This window comes from Myxine glutinosa, chromosome 10 (assembly GCF_964187855.1).
Source record: "Myxine glutinosa chromosome 10, kmMyxGlut1.1, whole genome shotgun sequence".
Classification (NCBI taxonomy): Eukaryota; Metazoa; Chordata; class Myxini; order Myxiniformes; family Myxinidae; genus Myxine; species Myxine glutinosa.
This window is the reverse complement of record NC_136270.1, coordinates 41,865,074-41,885,831: the sequence shown is the minus strand read 5'-3', so window position 1 is coordinate 41,885,831 and position 20,758 is coordinate 41,865,074. Positions and strand designations below refer to the sequence as shown.

The 20,758-nt window shown below is 36.8% G+C and overlaps 1 protein-coding gene across 1 annotated transcript; it reads right to left on the bottom strand.

The window, feature by feature from the left end:
• Positions 1-9,723: 9,723 nt before the first annotated feature.
• Positions 9,724-11,385, bottom strand: LOC144893939 (uncharacterized). The gene is made up of 4 exons (XM_078785179.1): positions 11,220-11,385; positions 10,312-10,743; positions 10,032-10,225; positions 9,724-9,940 (listed from the first exon to the last, which is right to left on the bottom strand). Exons 1-4 carry the CDS (start codon positions 11,334-11,336, stop codon positions 9,724-9,726), a joined length of 960 nt encoding a protein of 319 aa, XP_078641305.1. The 5' UTR covers positions 11,337-11,385.
• Between the last annotated feature and the right edge of the window lie 9,373 nt (positions 11,386-20,758).

Below are 20,758 nucleotides of genomic sequence, written 5' to 3'. Positions count from 1 at the left end.
TATCTTCAGATCCTAGACTCTCAGTATAATAACTCTCAGAGTATTGACTGTTAATATCACTCATTTACATACCATTAAACTTCCATCAATATCTATATGTTTTCTTTCATTAGAACTAATAACCACAATATTTTCTACATTAAATGTTATTTTCAAATAATCTCTAATAATCAGAGTACGGAATGATAGTTCACCACTAATATTCATATTATTAATTTCACCCACATCTTTGGGTCTATTAAAGAATATACAAATGTTTCCTCTAGAATCGTTGATGGTCTTATCATTCATTTTCAAAGCTTCTTTATCAATGACCTTTTCAAGCTTTGAGTAAATTGTTAGTAGTAGTGGAGAAACTTTTGTCAAATTTACTTTAATAGAGTTATTAATTAACATAGCTTGTCCCGTAAATTTAATAAAAGGACACATGTTATTCTCCATTATGGGTTTAATCCAAAAATTTCCATATTTATCTTTGTTCAATTTAACATCTTTGACATATTTTTCTATATCTTCCACCGAAGTAGAGATTGATTGAAATTTGTCTTTTGTGTTTTGAAACATTGTATTTATTAGCTAATAAATTTGCGTTTAGTTTAAGTAAAGTTATATACATAAAACGAGTTGAAAAGCTCAAAGGTGTTTTACTTTAAGCACAGTTTCATCTTTAAAAAAGCCTCTAAAAAAGGCACTTTGTTTTAAGTATAATTTTACTTTATAAATATGATAAATTCTGAAGGATATTTAGAATTTCCAGACTCTCCATATGATAAATTAGAGAATTGTCTGGCTTGTGGTAGAGTGGGGCTTAATACAGAATCAGAAGCATATAAACAATGTATTTTCTGTGATTATCTTCTAATTAATGATAACAAAAAATATAGAAAAATATATAACTCTTTTAAATTAGAACCAAAAATGAATTACTTTACAAGATTAATAAGAGAGATGAATGTTAAGTATTATGGTGATAATACACCATTTCTTACAAGGGAAGAGACTATTTGTATTGAGGAAATGTATAAGGGTTTAATGATATTTATTATTCAAAATAATTTTAATGGAAATGTTAATACAAGATACTATATAAACAAAATAATGGATTATTTTGAAATTAAACCTGAACTCAGGATAAAATATAGAGTTTCTCAAAAAACTCAAAAAAAGTTGGATGACTTGTTTTCCAAATATATAAATGAATGATTTTTTACCCGTTTGGGAAAATAAGATAAAATTTAATAACCATAAAAATCTTCCAAATTCATTGAGATGTCTAATAGTCGGTTCAAGCGGATGTGGAAAAACCTGTTTACTTTTAAAGATGCTCCTTAGTCCTAATTTTTTAGATTATGATAATTTAATAATTTTTACAAAGTCAAGTTTTCAACCTGAGTATCAACTACTCTCACAGGGTTTTAATGCGGGTCTTAAAAAGGAAGACATTATCGGTTTATTTAAACTTCAAAACAAACTAAATGATTATAATATTGATGATATAATACAATTATTTTGTGATACACAGAAATCAAAATCAAAACTAAAACCCATAACTTGTATTCTCAGTGATAATACGGATGATATACCTTCACCTCAAGATTTAGATAAATCAAAAAAGAACCTCGTTATCTTTGATGATTGTGTTAATGAGAGAAACCAAACAGTAATGGATAGCTACTATACAAGAGGGAGACATTCTTCTTGTAATTGTATTTATCTTAGTCAGTCATATTTTCAACTCCCTCGGCGCTCAATAAGAAACAATGCTAATACTTTTATTTTATTTAAGTTAAATTCAATAGATACAAATAATTTTTGGAGAGATAATTGTTCTACATTACGTAGTAAGAAGGAATTTGAAAATAATATGAAACACACGATCGGAAAATATAAATATATTGTTGTGAAACAAGATGAGATACTAAATGATATTTTTCAATAAATAAATACAGAAAATGAATACCGAAGAAAGAGTAAGAAAGTTTAAAGAACATCAAGAGTTGGTTTCAAAAGTTGTAAAGCAACAGGAAGACATAAAGAAGAAAAGGAGACAGAAACTAACTGGTGAAGAAGCCTTTGAAAGAAAACAAGAGAAATTTTTTAAACCACTTTTAAAAACTCAACAAACGATTTCACCTACAGTTCCCACGGTAGAATTTACTCCAAAAAAATTTCAAATGCTCAAAGATTTTAGCCAAATGACAGAGCAAGAACTTGGAGAATTAGAATATGATGATGAAGGATTATTTCGGCATCTTGAGAAGGTAAATAAACTTTCCAATTATATTGTAGAAGCTCTTCAAAACAATGAATATTTGAAGGGTTCAAAAACCAGAGCAGGTCTCATTCCAACAGAAGAACCAGCACAGTTCCATCTTGTGAAAGAAAAGTTATTGATATTTAATGATAAATTGGTGTTCTTAAGTTCTGACCAACCAAATGTTGAATTAACCCCAAGATTAATGTTTCTTCTAACAAAAGATGGACATTCTAATTCACCTTATTTTGATGAACCGCTTGATATGGAAAGAGAGGAAGATAGAGAGTATATTGAGTTGCTAAACGCACTTGATTATGGAGTTTCTGTTGCTGGTAAAAGTAAGAAGAATGAGAAGGAGAAACATATTATTGATGCTTTAAGTAAGCTTGGTTCGGGTGTTAGTTTTCTTCCAAATGACCCATCACAATTAGTTAATAGGTTATTATTGTTGTTAGGTAGTAAGAAGGCTGGAAACAACAATTGTTTTAATGAAGCATCCGCCATTTTAGATCAGTTGATGAATATGAAAATAATTAATAAATGTCAATACAAAGATATTTTATTAGATATTAAATAAGATGAGAAGCACAATTCTTAGTTTTAATTTCACAACGAGTGATTACACAGCTTCATTCCCTTACCCACTACAACTTGACCCCAAAAAAGAATATGAGGCTTCTTTGTTGTCAATGGAGACTTACAATACCCTTTTTAATATCACAGAGAAAAACAACAAGTTTAGTTATAATCCAGGAAGTGGATATAAAACTATAACCGTTTCACCCGGTGCTTACGAGATTTCTCAAATATCTTCAGAAGTCTCTCGCCTTATGAAAGAAAAAGGTGATGAACCAAAAAATATTGTAATAGATATTCAAAAACACACTTCAAAATCAACTATTAAACTTAAAAATAATTATAAAGTTGATTTCACGATTGAAAATTCGTTCAGAGAGCTATTGGGGTTCTCTTCTAAAAAGATTGAAACTAACGGGACGTTTTACAGTGATAATGTCATTCAAATATCCTCCGGTATAAATTCAGTATTAATTCATTGTGATTTGATTGATGGTGCTTATAACGATGGAATAAGAACAAATACAATATTTTCATTCAGCGCATACTCAACCCCGATTGGTTATAAATTTAATATGGAACCAAAAAATCTTGTCTATTTACCTGTGTCAGGAAAAACCATATACAGAGTAAATTTTAGGATAACCGACCAAGATAATCGTATGATATCCTTTAATGATGAAATTATATCCATCAGAATTCACCTACGTGAAGTTTTTCAATAAATAAATAATGGTTATTGTGAGAAAACACGAGTTGGGAAAATATAAAATAATTACAGGGGATGGGATGTTCCTTTCACCATACTATAAGGGTGAAGGTATGTTTCTTGGGAGAGGATACTATAAACCAAAGAGACAACGGGGTGTGGGACATCAATTTAGAAATAAAGGAGATGGGATAATTGATACTCTAATGGGTATTGGTTCAACCATCCTTAAACATAAAGACCTAATTGGTTCAACTGCTTCAGCCGTGGGCTCAGTTGCGGGTGCTATAAAGAGTATAAAAGATGCTCAAAAGGAGTCTCATAAATTACAAGCAATCAAAGAAATAAAAAAAGGTAAAACTCAACTATCTTCACAAGAACGACAAAAAATCATTAAAATACTTGGGTCAGGGTTTCAACGATTTTAATGCTATATAAATACAAGTATGGAAGCGATTGATAGTATCTATGATTTGGATGATACGATTATCATTTCAAACTCTACTAAAAAGGAAGACTATTTTAAGGTAAATGCTATAACAGGAACAGACTGGAATTCAAACGGAACAAAAAGTTTTGAAATAAATAATCAACAAACTTACTTGAATATAGCTGATAGTTTCTTGCTGTGTAAATTTAAATTCACTAAGGCTGCGAATAATACTAATGCTACACTCGTAAATGATTTCTTCTGGAAAATGTTTGATAGTGTCCGCCTGTATATTGGAACACAAGAGGTTGAAGCGGTTGATTATGTCTCTGCTATATCTGAAATGATGAAATTTACACTATATTCGTTTAGTGATAGAATGGGTAAGGGAGCTGTTGAAGGTTTTATTCCTGATATGTCAACGGGAACAAATGCTGACCCTGGTTATAGTCAAAGGAAGTCAATGTATAATGATGATACAAAAGCAGAGAATAGTTTTACGGTAGCAGTACCTCTGAAAGGTATATTTGGATTTTGTGATTATGATAAAGTTTTGTATGGCCTTAAAATTAGATTTCAACTACAAAGGAATGATAATGTAAATAGGTTGCTTTTTGGGGATGAAAATGCTTTTGGAGAAAATAATAAATTTGTTATTAATGATTTGTGTTGGTATATCAGTGAATATACTCCTAATCTTAAAACGGAAGAGATGTTAAATAGAAGACTTAACTCAAAGAAACCGCTAAATGTATCATACCTTAAAAGAAGATGTCAACACGTTAAACTGGAACACACTACCTACACTTGGAATTTGGGTGTTCTTGAAGGAAAGCCACGATACCTCTGGCTCATTTTTAAAAAACCAGATGGAGAGGAGGGTACTAATAAGAATAATGCGCTGAGTGATAATGCTAAGGTGAAACAACTTCGGGTTTCTCTTGATGGAACATTTTATCCGCGAGATAGATTGGAAATTGATTGGGAAAAAAATGATTATGCGGAAGCCTACAAGTCCTACCAAAAGGTGTGTGAAAGTAATGGTAATAATGAACCTATTTTGGATATGGTTGCGTTTCAAAAACTTTATACAATCTACGCAATTGACCTGAGTTCTCAAAAGGAAACTATAAAGTCTAATAGAGTGGATACTTCTCTATACATTGAAAGAGGAGAGAATGAAGAAGTTGATGCTTATTGTTTGCTTTTGGAGGAAACAGAATTACAGATTAATACAGATAATGGTGTTATGATTAATATCACATAGGTTTTTTCTCATAAATAAATGGTAGGGGTATATGTTAATCAAATCAATCTTGATAAATTAACATCTTGTATTCAAAATCAAAAGCCTTGTATTATTAATGTTAATACATTTCAAAGAAAAGGAGCAGTAAGAATTGATGTTTTACTCACAAGAGAGCAGGTGAAAACACTAAATGATGCTGGATCACTTAAAATTAAAATGACAAAACCTATGTTAAAGAAATATTCAATAGACGAGTCAAGAGGAGGATTTCTCCCATTTCTAATTCCTTTATTTGCTGGTTTAAGTGCGGCGGGAGCATTGACTGGTGGTATTTCAGCAGCGATAAAAACTGCTAACGAAAGGAAGGCACAACTAAAAGCTCAAAAAGAATTGGAAAGACATAACAAGGAGTTGGAGAAACAAATTAGTGGAAGTGGTGTAATTGTAGATTTTGCTCAAAAACTTGAAAGTCTACCTGATAAAGCTAGATTGTTAGTTGGAGATATGCTTTCCTCTATCGCTCAAGCGGGTGTTAAACTAACTAAACGGGGTAATGGATTGTATCTTTCTCATAAATAAATGGATAAATGGTTTAAACAATTTGGAAAGAATACAACGTCAAATATAGAACTAGCTAAGTATTGTAAAATACTAAAAATTGATAATGTGGTTATTTGTATGAGAGATGAATTAATACATATAAATAAGAATACAAAGAATATTATTATGAATTTAGACACACAGAATGGTTCTCATTGGGTTTGTATTCATAATAGTCAGGATAAATATTATTTTGATAGTTATGGTATGCCACCACCTGTTGAAGTAATACAATTCTTACAGAATGGTGTTTATCAAACATTTCAAGTTCAAGAAATTAATTCCAAATGTTGTGGTCAATTATGTTTATATGTATTATTTCAACTCAACAATAATGAAAATTTTTATGATATCATTTTTAATCTAATATAAATGACTTATGTTGGAAAAGATGGTTCTATCTTTGGAAAATCCTCTCAGGATATTGATTTATCAAATTATTATACAAAGGCACAGGCTGAACGACAAAAATATAGTGTAAGTAAAAATATTAATATGAAGAATACTTATAAATTAATCAATTATCCAAACCCTACAGATGCGAATGACTTAATTAGATTAAGTGATTTATCACAATATATATTTTTAAAGAAAACAGCACGTTTTGTTAAACAAGTAAAATTTACAACCACAACACCTGGTTATACTGACCATACACCTTTCCTCATTGAATTTAACTACCTGCTTACAATTGAATTTTATAAAGAAGGACATTTAGTTAATATGCGAATTAATAAATGGGGGTATGATATGCCTGATTTAGGGTATAATTGGTCTTTTTCAATAAACATAGAAGACCTACATGATTTAAATCAGTCTCGTAAAGAAGAATATTATCCACTTGGTGAAGATAAGGATTTATGTGGAAGTACAATTAGTAAACAACAAATACGTGATTTTAAGAAAAGAAAAATATATGATAGTATAGCGATGGTTCGCATGACAAAGAAGGAAGGTAATGAGATAAGGATAGAAAGCCGAGGAATACAAACCGATTTGGTAGTGGGAAGATGGGGTGGTATTACCTGTCATAATATTAATCTCACATATATTTCTGATACATAAATGGCAGGAAGAAGACTACAAGAGAATTATAATTTTTGTATTCAAGGATACCTACAAGAAAAGGGTGCTCGGTATTACATACCTTATGATTTGGAGCATATACATGGGAATTTTGTCATAAAAAACTGGCCTTATACTGATATTGTTAAACCCACAAATAGAGACTTGTTTAAAATATTAAATAAAAATGAACTTCTCAAAGTTATGAAATATAAAACTCTTTTAGAAATCGTCAACAAATCTTATTGGTATCCTATTATGAGAAAAATAATTATAGATACAAGAATATCTCAAAATCCAGATGAGTATATGTATAATATTCTTTGGGGCTCAAGCTCAAGGGTAGCAAGGGATGAGGAAGGAGTTGAAGAAGAGAAGGAGGAAAGAGAGAAAAAGGAGAAGGAGGAAAGGGAGAAAAAGGAGACGGAGGAAAGGGAGAAAAAGGAGAAGGAGGAGAGGGAGAAAAAGGAGAGGGATGAAAGGGAGAAAAAGGAGAAGGAGGAGAAGGAGAAGGAGGAGAGGGAGGAAAGAGAGAGGGTGGAAAAATATAAAAATATGACCATTCCTGAGATTAATGAAAGATTGAAGGTATTACGGCAAATAAATAAATCTCAACGCACTGAAGAGGAAAATAAAGAATTAATGACTCTTCCGAACTTATTGGTTTTTAAATTTGCTATAATGAATTCAGAGCGCAGATATACAACATATAGTTGATGATGTTGGTGTTATTGACTTTAGTTAGTTTTATTTGTAAATAAATGGAGGAGAGAGTGAAGCCATTTCTAAGGATTCTTTATGTTTTAAAAATCAAGATAGAAATGTATATGTTGAAAACCAAAAAGGTTTTGGCACTATGTAGGACTTTTTCTCATAAATAAATATGAGTTATTGTCTCAAATGTAAAAAGAAAACTAAATCTAAAAATATCTGTTATGTTAAAGCTAAAAATAATAGAGTTTATCAAAAAGGAATATGTCAAGTGTGTGGCTCTAAAAAGTGTCAATTCATCTCTCATAAAAGTGGAGGAGACATACAAAAGTTTTTGTCAGGTAGCAAATTTACAACAACTGGAATTCCAGGGGAATTACACCTTCCAGGGTATTCTTTCTGTGGCCCAGGAACAAACTTGGATAAAAGATTAGATGAGGCTGACAATCCTAAACCTTGGTCTAAACCTACAAATAGGGTTGATGAAGTGTGTATGAAGCATGATATTGCTTATGGGAAAACCACTACGTTGACTGAAAAACATAAAGCCGACAGAGAAATGTTGTATAATTTGTCTTTGATACAAAATCCAACGTTGAGAGAGAAAGTTGATAGGTTTATTGTGAGAAATTTGATAAATGCTAAATTGAAACTTGGTCTTGGTTATTCACCCTCAAAAAACTATTAGGCTCTAATGATGTCATCAAGACTGAGGAGCTTTTGGCTGAAGAATTACACAAACCTATAATCACCAAGTTTAAAAGAAGGAAGGTTTATTCCAAAGACACTGACTACATATGGTCCGCTGATTTAATTGAATTGAATAATGACAGGGGATACAGGTATGCTTTAACCGTTATTGATTTGAGGAGTAGATTTGCCTGGGTTGTTCCTTTAAAAAATAAAAAGGGTGATACTTTAATGTTATCCTTTAAGCTAATATTTGATAGGGATAAAAGAAAACCAAAGAAACTGTGGACCGATGAGGGAACAGAGTTCTATAACAAAATATTTATGAAATTTCTTAAGGGGGAGGGTATTAAATTATACAGCACCTTTAATGAAGGAAAAGCAGTTGTTATTGAGCGTTTTAATCGTACTTTGAAAGAGAGGCTATATAAAAAATTCACACAACTCGGTTCTCAAAAATGGGTGTATTTAATTCAGGGTATTGTAGATAATTACAATAATACCGTTCATTCATCAACAAAATCAAAACCATCAGAATCATTTACAAAATTAGAATATGAAAAGGAGATTAATTTGAGAAAACCGAAGTTCAAAGTTGGTGATATTGTAAGAATATACAGATGGAAAAGCCATTTTGAGAAAGGTTATACAAAAAAATGGACTAATGAATTATTTAAAATCGTTGATGTAATGGATACAGTCCCTTGGACCTACAAATTATATGATTTAAATGGAGAAGAAATCTTAGGGTCATTTTATTCACAGGAATTACAAAAAACAAAGCTGATAACCCTTGAAAATAATAAATAAATAAAAAAATGTAATGGGGATACGTTTTTAAATCTGTGAACCCCAAACACAGAATCCCACAACTTTTTAGTTGGGGCTTAACTTTTGTGTGTATAACGGGGATACGTTTTTAAATCTGTGAACCCCAAACACAGAATCCCACAACTTTTTAGTTGGGGCTTAACTTTTGTGTGTATCATGGGGATACGTTTTTAAATCTGTGAACCCCAAACACAGAATCCCACAACTTTTTAGTTGGGGCTTAACTTTTGTGTGTGTGTGAGTGGGTCATAATAATGTACAAACCCTAACCCAACCCCCACATTAAAACACCATATTTGTTAGTCAAAACAACTGAATCCATTACATCAACCATTAAAAAAAGTTCTTAACTCCATCTCTTTGTATGACCTTCCAATTCTATTTATCTTTTCCCAACTTTTTAAAAACAATTCAATGATAATATAAGATAAATGAGTCTGTGAGGTTTGACATTCATTCAAAAATTCACCTCACATCCAGAACCCTAACCCAACCCAATCCCTAACCCATCCCCATCCCTTACCCAACCCATCCCTAACCCTCACATTCAAAATCCCAACCCTAACCCAACCCATTAACCCAACCCCCATCCCTAACCCTCACATTCAAAATCCCAACCCTAACCCTAGCATAATCTTTTTTTCCTTTTCTTTTTTTAATACGTATTTCAATATTTTTTTAAAATGTTTTTTAATACGTATTTCAATATATATATTTTTCCTCTTCCTCCAATTCTGTCTTTCAAGGCTTTCAAGTTGGAAAAAGTAGAAATGGGAAGAAAGTATTTTCCAGCATCTTCTTCCCCGAACTTTCTTGATATTGCTGAAATACATGTAAAAAAGAAATATATTACTTATCTAATATTGAATGAAATAACATATACTTTAATTGATTATTAATCAACTGAACTTACCTTAAATCAAACGTCATTAAAGAAAGAACATTGTTCATTGCTTTAGAATCCAAAGAGCCTCCAAGGTAAAACTCTTTCGTTGGATTATCAAGGTAAAACTCGTTCTCTTGGTCATGGTCTTTAAACAAATCGATCATTTCACCCCAGGTTGTGGCAAAAGTGGTATTTTCATTTTGAATCTCAGATACAATTTCCTGTGAGAGAAAATAACAACGTATTAATTAATTATTTTTTACATTTAATACACAATTATTATATGTATATTAAAATAAAATATTACCTTCATTGATGAGAAATTTGAATCGAGTTTATCAAGGTGAAGGTTTAGCTCCACACAGCTAGAGTCTCCAAAACGAAACCAGTTTTCAAAGTCTCCAAGGTAAAACTCTTTTCCTAATTTTATGAAATTTAGTGAGTCTCCAAGGTAGGCTCCACAGTTAGAACCATCTAGGCAGACCTCATAATTTGTTTTTCCCAAATTTAGTGAGTCTCCAAGGTAGGCTCCACAGTTAGAACCATCTAGGCAGACCTCATAATTTGTTTTTCCCAAATTTAGTGAGTCTCCACGGTATAACTCTTTGGCTGGGTCATCAAGGTAGAACTCGTTCTGTGGGTCTTGGTTGTTCAAAAGGTCTTCAAACAAATCAATCATCATTTCACCCCAGGTTGTGGCAAAAGTGGTATTTTCATTTTGTATCTCAGATACAATTTCCTGTGAGAGAAAATAACAACGCATTAATTTAATACAATATTATTATTTATATAAATCAAGCTCTATGAATATTAAAAGAAACTTTGTTGACTCTTGCACGAGTCTTATCTAAAAAAAAAAAAAAAAAAAAAAAAAAATATATATATACAAAAAAAAAAAAAATACTAAAAAAAAAAAAAAAAAAAAAAATACTAAAAAAAAAAAAAAAATACTAAAAAAAAAAAAAAATACTAAAAAAAAAAAATACTAAAAAAAAAAAAAAAATACTAAAAAAAAAAAAAAATACTAAAAAAAAAAAATACTAAAAAAAAAAATATACAAAAAAAAAAAATAAAAAAAAAAATACTAAAAAAAATATATACAAAAAAAAAAATAAATAAAAAAATATCCCAAAAAAAAAATAAATATATATACAAAAAAAAAAATACAAAAAAAAAAATAATTTAATAAATAAATAAATAAATAAATAAACTTACCTCCATTGATAAGAGGTTCGAGTCCAGTTCATCAATCTGAAGGTTGAGCTCCACACAGGTAGTAGGACTCCAAGGAATGTCAAAGTTATCCAACTCCTTTTCAGCATAGTAGTCCATTCTCAAGTGAAGCAGAAAGTGTGTTTGAAAAGGCCTGTGTGGTTAGTGCCTTTTATAAGAAAGACTGGGTGTGTCATTTCCTGTGGAAATTCCCTTGGGCAAGTGTGGGCAAGTCTGGGCAAGTCTGGGCATGTCTTAACTGGAAATGATGTAATGTCTCAACAGAAAATGATGTAATGTTTCAACAGAAAATGATGTAATGTTTCAACAGAAAATGATGTAATGTTTCAACAGAAAATGATGTAATGTTTCAACAGAAAATGATGTAATGTTTCAACAGAAAATGATGTAATGTTTCAACAGAAAATGATGTAATGTCTTAACTAAAAATAATGTAATGCTGGAGAGTTTATAAAGTGGGTGGGCTTTAGTAAAACGTGGGCGGGGCCTACCAAAACGGGGCGGGGATTAACAAAAAGTGGGCGGAGCTTAACAAAAAGTGGGCGGAGCTTAGCAAAAAGTGGCGCGGAGCTTAACAAAAAGTGTGTGGCACAGGACCCGAACATAATCAATCATCAATGAACAACAATGATCATTGATAGTAAGAGAAAAAGGCCCATAAGACCAAGGGGGTCAGGAATAGAGGTGTTAAGGGGAAATGAAGAAAAGTGATGGTGAGAGGGAAAATTACATGGAAGTGAGAATGATCATAGGTTCATAAGGCTAGAAGGATTATAGGTTCATAAAGGAAGAAAATCATAGGTTCATAAGGCGAGAAGGATCATAGGTTCATAAGGTGAGAAGGATTATAGGTTCATAGAGGGAGAAATAGAGGTGTTTATGATTTTTGAAAAAGACAAGGGGTAAATGACATTAGATAGGGATTTCCCATGTTAAACGGAGGTGTCCCAGAAGCAACATTTATCACCTACTCTTGTGTCGTTGCATTTATCCCAGCCGTTGTGTCCTTTCCTTCATTGATTTAGCGTAGCGCGATTCGGCCAACGTTCGAGTGGAATCGGGCGGGATAGGGTTCTAATCGGGGAGTAACTGTTCGGACGCGGTAATACCAAACCGCTCGGTAAACTAACATCTAAAACCGCGTCTGTAACAATATATATATATATATCTATATATATCTATATATATATATATATATATATATATATATATATATATATATATATATATATATATATACATTACAAGATCGAGGCTCGTGAAAGAGCCAACATTAATCACACAAAAAGTCAAACCGACATAAAACACAAAATAAGGGGAGCGGTAGACAAGATGGGGAGAGAGGGGGAAGGACACAAACACAACATTTGAGAGCAGGGACATCGAGAGAACTGTGGGAGGGAGAGGGCTTGGGGGGGGGGGGAGGGAGAGGTATAAAACATATGGACACTGCAAGGACTTCCAGGAAAGAAGTTGGAATTTCGAAAAAGGTGTATCTGCGGTGAATTAGCGGGGGTAGAAAAGATCAAGGTTTTAGATGGGGGAAGATGAGAGATGGTGGTGAACAGCTGTTTTAAAGACCTGGAGGGAGGAGTGGGATTGAAGCGAGTGGGGGAGTTTGTTCCAGAGGCGGGAGAAAAGTGGAATGAAAGAGTGAAGGTGAGCAGAGAGCCTAGATTTTGGCAGTTTAACCATAAGAGGGTTGCTGGCAGATCTTGTGCGACCTGTAGGAATATTTGGGGGGACAGAGCACAGAGAGAGCTGGGGGAGCAAAGCCGGAGAGGAGTCGGTAGAAGACAGAAAGACCACCAACCTGCCTGCGGTGAGTGAGTGAAAGGCCCTCGGAGTTAGCTTCATCGCAGGAGATTCCAATGATTCTGAAAGCTTTGGTTTCAACAGGTTGGTGATATTATTATTTATTTGTAATATTATTTACATTTATTTACATTACAATTTATTTACAATTTACAACAATATTATTTATTTGTAATTTATATGTAATGTTGGTAATATTATTTCTTTGTAATATTGGTGATATTATTTATTTGCAATTTATTTGTAATGTTGGTGATATTATTTATTTGTAATTTATTTGTAATATTGGTGATATTATTTATTTGTAATTTATTTGTAATAAAAAAAGGTCCAAGTGGTGTAAAACTTGAAATGAACAAGGGCCCAAGCTGTCTAATGTGTCTAAAGGGTCTTACAGGTCTTTGGGGACTTAAAGATCCTCATGGTCTTTTATGGTCTTTGGAGTATTTGTGTCTTCAGGGTCGTTTGGGTCTTCTGGTTCTTTTGGGTCATCTGGGTCTTTCGGTATTTTGGGGTTTTTTCGGTCATCTGGGTCTTTAATGGTCTTCACGGTCTTTTAGTTGCCATTAAAGATCTCAGGGTATCCTTCCCAAAGAGTCGGCGAGCTATGGGCGGAAGCATGAACAAATGCTTACCCGGACTACTGCTGGGAGAGGGATGGCAAACCGCCCAGGATGAACCTTGCCCAGAAACTGCTCCAGCATCACCGACGCTCCGTAACAGAACATGGTGCATCAGGTAAATATTGTAACAGCCATCTGGTTCGTTCCGGTTGCCCGGTTTGAATCCGGAGGGTCACGTCAAAGCGACTGCAGCAGTCGCCCGTTTTGAGACCTTCCTGCCGGATCTGCTTCTGTGGACCGAGTTACCTTGCAGATTGGAGGTTTTAAAGAGGCCCAATGCTGCACCAATATGCATCATGTGACTGAATGTAATCTCAGGCCGAGCAACCTGAGTCACGTGATGCATTTTTAAAGGTGGCTTGGAGACTGTGACCAATGGTCCCTTAACAGGTCTTTATAAATCACCAAATGCAGCAGCCACCTGTTACGTGCTCCTCCCCAAACCCTGGTCACGGTGTACCTCCGAGCCCCAAAAGGAGTCACGGCAGAAAGATGTGCTATTATGTGTGCCAATGACCAATGGTGAAACCACACCAATCAATCGTTACAAAACCAAAGTACACTGTAACCCCGATATAACGAACTGCTTGGGAGACATAAAAAAAGTTCGTTATTTTGAAGTGTTCGTAATACTGAATAACGTACGAATCACCATACTATCACACCTATTCATATGCAAAACAACAAACTCTTTGTATTGTTCATTCATGTACATTTTATTGTTCGATTGTATGAATAAAAAACTTAAAAAGCATTGCTGTTGTGTCATTGTTTAAAAGTTCATGTATAAATAAAATGTTCAAGTACATGTAATATTTACCGAATGTTCAATTTACTGCGTGAAGAAACTGGTAATCTTGGATTGTTTACTCTTGGAGGTGGCGTTTTCTTTGCGTGCATAAGATAATAGCTGACGGAGCTGTAAAACTTTAATGCTGTCGACTGGTTGCCCTTCAAACCAGGAAAGTGCTGTTTCAAGTCCGGCAATTACATCAGATGTTGCTGGAACTTCTTGTGGTTCATTGGTGTCATCAGAGTCACTTTCGATGTCACACTGCAGTGTTGTTTCACGAACGGAGGCGATAATTTCTTCATCGGTCATCGAACTGGTCACGGGAACGTCTTCATCAACGTCCACCCATAATCTTGCAATCTTGATTTCCTTACGTTAAACAATAGAATCTCATTAAATATGCAGGGACGGGAAGTTGTTCGTTATATCCAGAAGTTCGTAATACTAGTGTTCGTTATAGCGGGGTTCCAGTGTATTGTATTAATATCACACAATAATAACAACTTGCACAAGTACAATAAAACCTCAATTGCACAACAAATACCATATAATTCCTATGATGGTACTACCAGTTTCTAAACTCAATAACTCGCGGTTCTCCACATGAGTGAACTGTAACACCCCCAAAGTCACTGTCACGACACCAGGCCAAAGTCGATCCACGCTCCGGTGATCACACGAAAACAGGTCGTACTGAGACCTGAACCCAGGACGGCTGACAGTCGATGCTGCCGAAGAGCCGCTTGGTGAGGTGTCGGGCCGACGTCAGTCAGGCAAAAGTTCACCCAAAAGGCAACTGGGAATTCACACCTTCGGTTCACCAGACAATGACGCTGACATGAACGAGCAGCAGTTCCCAAGCGGAGAACCGCGAATTCCCAATCGAAATCCACGACACACACAAGAACCAGGCTAACGGCTGGTGCGAGCTGAAATGGCTGGTGCGAGGTGAAATGGCGGACGGGCCCGTAATGGAGGCGTACCTGCTCTCCAACAATGATTCACTTTCGGAACCAACAGCAAAACCCGTCACGCAGGTTTATCTGCTACAATAATAACGATACTGTCACAGGAATCCCTTTCACAGGAAACCAATATTCGCTTCTGACCAACGTCCACCAGCGTCCGCTCGACACCTCGAAGCAGATCGGCCTTTCTTTCCCGATCTCACTGGATCCGCTTCAGCCTCTTCTTCTTCCTCTTCCGGTTTCTCCCGATCCATTTCGTTTTTCTTTTGAAACACTAATTTTTTCCTTTGAAGACAGTTATCTCCATTTCACACCAAACTATAACAATAATAGTATATGAAACGAAAAATGCTTCCAGTGGATGAAAACCACAAAGACGGAAGTGACGAATCCGTAACACACCACAGAGAGAATTCGCTCCTGAGACGGTGTATTTAATAAAGATATGGTGGTTCAGGTGTAGAAAACAAAAGAAGCAATCACGGTAACCAGTATGTAAAATAAAAACCTCTCAACGCAGTCCTAACTGATACACGTTCATGAGCCAACTCACACTCCAAGTCCTACCAGAACACTAAAAAGAGACATACCTGAGAGATAACAGAAGGTAACACATTAAATAAAAGGTCAAATGGGATGGTGGTTTTAGACACACACACACACACACACACACACACACACACACACACACACACACACACACCCCTGAGGGCTTGACGATATCTAACTAATATACATTTAAGCGACGCATGTCGAATCCCCCATTTAATTACTTAATGCTTATTATAAACATTCACAAAGTGACGTTTATATCGACCAGACTCGGTGGTGTAATGGTTGGAGCATCCATCTGAGTTTGGGAGGTCAGTGGTTCGAATCCCAGGCCGAGTCATACCAAAGACTTTAAAATGGTGCTGCTTCTACAAACCTGCTGCTTCTTTCCTTGACGCACTCAGTATATCTAAGGATAGAACATGGGGAAATAACACTGGGAAGATAATGGCAAACCACCCAGTATAACCCATGTCAAGAACTATATATATTGTTGCGGATTCGGGGGGTCGGCACTCCCCTTGCCAAGGGGGGGGGGGGTTAATCCCCTTGTCTTTTAAGCTGGCCGTCACCCAATCCTGGAAATTATAACACTCCTTTCCGGTCGAGATTTGCCAGGGTGATTGGTCAATGGAGTCCCAAATACCTGAGTGCCAATCCGACCGCAAAGCAGGGAGATAACTCCCGCTCGGACCGTGGACAAGATGGAAATTGCCGAGCGGTTTAGCAATCCGAAGCACGAGCCATTAACAAAGGACTAAACCCGATCCTGAGCGGTTTCCCAAATCGTGCCACAGGTACTCAATGGAGAGAAAGGACGAAGACGATCGAATGGAGAGGAAACCAAAAGGTAAGGAAGAACAAAGGATTTATTACAACAACCAAAGAAGAGGAAACGAAAGGGAAGAATGTACAAGAAGAAGAAGAAGCAGGACACAGAGCAAGCTTATCTATACAGTCTTACTTAACCCCAGGACGAACAGACAGACTTACACGGGATGGTGATGGGTAGGGGAGGAAGGTCCGAGCAGATGGTCCAGGCGATGGGATCCAGCTCCGGTCCACTCGAGTCTGGCTCCGGGTCCGCGGCGAAGAACGGCCGGCAGCTTCACGTGTCGTTGGCGCGCGACCGGACCTTTACATATGTGAGGGCTGGACTGCTGCATACGTAATATGTGCGCCTGCTGCCTCTCTCTCTCTCTCTCAATATTCATAAAGCGCCTTTCAAACGAGTTCATGAAACCGGAGCCCGCTGAAAGAAGTTTGTAATCATCGATCGCTCCCTGCACAGTCCTTACACAATCAGCCATCCCGGCGCAGTCCGTGAAAGGGCTTGGTGCGTGCGCTTAGAGATCAAGCCACGCCACGCCCACCAGTAAGCTCACCTCAGCCCTGGTTGGTTCATTGACAGGGCCACGCCTCGTTCTTGGCGCTCCGCCCCCTTCTTCTCCGGCTTGACCGCGTGCGTAATGGCGGCCGGGGCGAGCGCTTAAGGCAGCGAAGGCTCAATGCAGCGAACGCTGCTGGCAAGGCCGCGTAACCAATTTAGTTCCGTGCAAAATGAACGGAATGGGGCCTATCTTATTTGATTAATGCAACGAAGATTCAACTATTGGGAACACAGCCTTAACTAAACATAGACTAAGGAAATAACTGAAAGTCCCATGGTGTCCTACGTGTTGCTTGTGGACTAACTATGGGTGCGACCTTATTAAATGATAGGATATTTACAAGAGTTATTATTTACAAGTATTTACAAGTGAGGGGTTCTCAAAACCGCAACAATATATACTGTATATATATATATATATATATATATATATATATATATATAGCTATATAATAATAGCGTAAGGACTCGACTTTGTTATCCCTTTTACGCCACACCCAGTGACCCGATGCCCACGGCACTAATGGATTTACGATCTACGAACCGCGCTCTTTGTTTATCACGTACAGCCATACTCGAAAAATCTGAATTAGCCGACGTTGGGGCCCAAAAGCATCCGATTAACTGCCGATACGACGCCATCGTATTGGCGTCTGCTGGGCGAAGGCGAAGCAAGCCGTCCGCTGATTGGACAGGTGAAGGCGAAAGCAAGCCGTCCACTGAGTGGACAATCCCAGAGTGGTGCTATGCCGATTCCTATTACGAATCCATTCATTTTTCAAAAGTATATCGTAGCGTTGTCATTTAAGTAGATTGCAATAAATACGTTGTTCATATACGCACTCTTCATTCTCATCTTTCTTCCTAACTCTTACTCGGACAAGCAAATCCCCTATGCCATCCATAATGGTACACTCTATCCATACACCACATCCTCCCTTCCGTGGATGTTCCACGGGTTTCGGCTAGTATGTATATATATATATATATATATATATATATATATATATATATATATATATATATATATATATATATATATATATATATAGTGCTTTCAGAAAGTATTCAGACTCCTTCACTTTTTTCACATTTTGTTATGTTGCAGCCTTATGCTGAAATTGTTTAAATTCATTTTTTTCCTCATCAATCTACATTCAATACCCCATAATGACAAAGAGAAAACAGGATTTTAGAAAGTTTTGCAAATTTATTAAAAAGAAAAAACTGAAATATCACATTGACATAAGTATTCATACCCTTTGCTATGACACTTGAAATTGAGCTCAGGTGCCTCCCATTTGTCTTGATCATCTTTGAGATGTTTCTCCACCTTGATTGGAGTCCACCTGTGGTAAATTCAATTGATTGGACATGATTTGGAAAGGCACCCACCTGTCTATATAAGGTCTCACAGCTGACAATGCATATCAGAGCAAAATCCAAGCCATGAGGTCGAAGGAACTGCCTGCAGAGCTCAGAGACAGGATTGTGTCGAGACACAGATCTGGGGAAGCCTACAAAAAAAATCTCTGCTGCATTGAAGGTTCCCAAGAGCACAGTGGCCTCCATAATTCTTAAATGGAGAAAGCTTGGAACCAGGACTCTTCCTAGAGCTGGCCGCCCGGCCAAACTGAGCAATCGGGGGAGAAGGGCCTTGGTGAGAGAGGTGACCAAGAAGCCGATGGTCACTCTGGCTGAGCTCCAGAGATCCTGTGTGGAGATGGGAGAAACTTCCAGAAGGACAACGATCACTGCAACACTCCACCGATCTGGGCTTTATGGCAGAGTGGCCAGACGGAAGCCTCTCCTCAGTGAAAGACACTTGAAAGGCCGCTTGGGTTTGCAAAAAAACACCTGAAGGACTCTCAGACTGTGAGAAACAAGATTCTGTGGTCTGATGAAACCAAGATTGAACTGTTTGGCACAAGATTTACATAAATTTACATAGGTTTTCTCAGGAGTGGCTTCCGTCTGGCCACTCCCCCATAAACCCAAGATTTGTGAAGGGCTGTAGAGACTGTTCTCCTTCCGGCAGGTTCTCCCTTTTCAACCAAGGAACACTGTAGTTCTGTCAGAGCGGTTATTGAGTTCTTGGTCACCTCCCTGACCAAGGTCCTTCTTGCACGGTTGTTAAGTTTGGTCGGACGGCCAGCTCTAGGAAGATTCTGGGTAGTTCCATATTCTTTCTATTTCCTGATGATGGAACTTACTGTGGTCCATGGGTAATATTTGAGGATCTGGGGGTCCGTATGTACAAAAAAGTTCAAAACCATTGGTCTAAAGCATCCCGCCAGCCCAGCAATACTCCATTGGACTACTATAACTGCCTCGTATAATGAGATAGTTGAGGAGGTGCCATGGAAGGACTTTCTCTACTGGTTATAATCAGAACCTATTTTAGATCCTGATCTTGCCATTATAAATTGCGGACCATGCTGGGGAAGCACGGTTGTGCAAATGATGCAGTGCCCCCTGTAGGTGAGAGCAGGATTTGGGATTTGTTCAGTGTGCTGGTCATATCTCACCTATACTTTTTGAAAAGGACACCTTGGGATCCTTGAGGACCACCAACCTCCACCTCTCACAAAAGGACTAGACCACCATCTCCACAGCAGTTGATATTGATTCTGCCTGGGACTACTTTCACAAAATCCTACTTTCTCTTATGCACCTGTTTATCCCATCCCAGCAACAGCTTTCCTATCCATCCTCTAGGCCCTGGTACACTGGATCATGTGAAGAGGTGGTTGGTTGTGATCAAGCAGCTTACTTTCTCAAAATGGAAAGCTAATCCAATGGAGGATAACTTGATAATTTAATAAGGCTCGCAACAGGTGTGTGCCCATCCTGAGACATGCCAGGTGAACACCATCTCGCAAATCTCAAGGCTCAACTCTCCAACCAGTGAGTGTCCTCCCTCCGAGTCATGGTGGCGCCTTGTCAAGTCCGTCTCTGGTACAGCTTCTTATATGGGCTGGCACCCTTGTAATTCTCTTGGATTCTATGGACTTGAAAGCTCTCCACATTATCGGAATCTCTCACAACTAGGCCCAAACACAAGATCTGTTGCTTTCTCATTGCAGGAAGGTCGATGGTCTCTGTTTTCTCCCTTCTATTCTCCGCCACTCTCAGCTCTCTGGCCTTCCGCAGCAACTCCAGGATGCATCCGTTCCTCCAGTTACCCTTTCCTGGGTAAACTTCCATAATCCAGGCTGACTCCACATCTCAACTTCTTTGTTGTTTGATTCTCCTGCCAATGGAACCGCCTTCCCATAGCCATTCTTTCCTACTTTTCATCCAGGGCGTCAAGCAGGCCGCGCACCGCTCTAACCCATGATCTGTATTACCCCCCCATGAACCCTTCAGGCCCAACACCC

What these genes read in the sequence shown, in the direction of transcription:
- LOC144893939 (XM_078785179.1), bottom strand. Translation starts at nt 11,336, where the DNA reads ATGGACTACTATGCTGAAAAGGAGTTGGATAACTTTGACATTCCTTGG. An exon ending in CGAACCTCTTATCAATGGAG is followed by an intron (nt 10,744 to 11,219) that starts GTAAGTTTATTT and finishes TTTCTCTCACAG; the next exon opens with GAAATTGTATCTGAGATACA. An exon ending in CAAATTTCTCATCAATGAAG is followed by an intron (nt 10,226 to 10,311) that starts GTAATATTTTAT and finishes TTTCTCTCACAG; the next exon opens with GAAATTGTATCTGAGATTCA.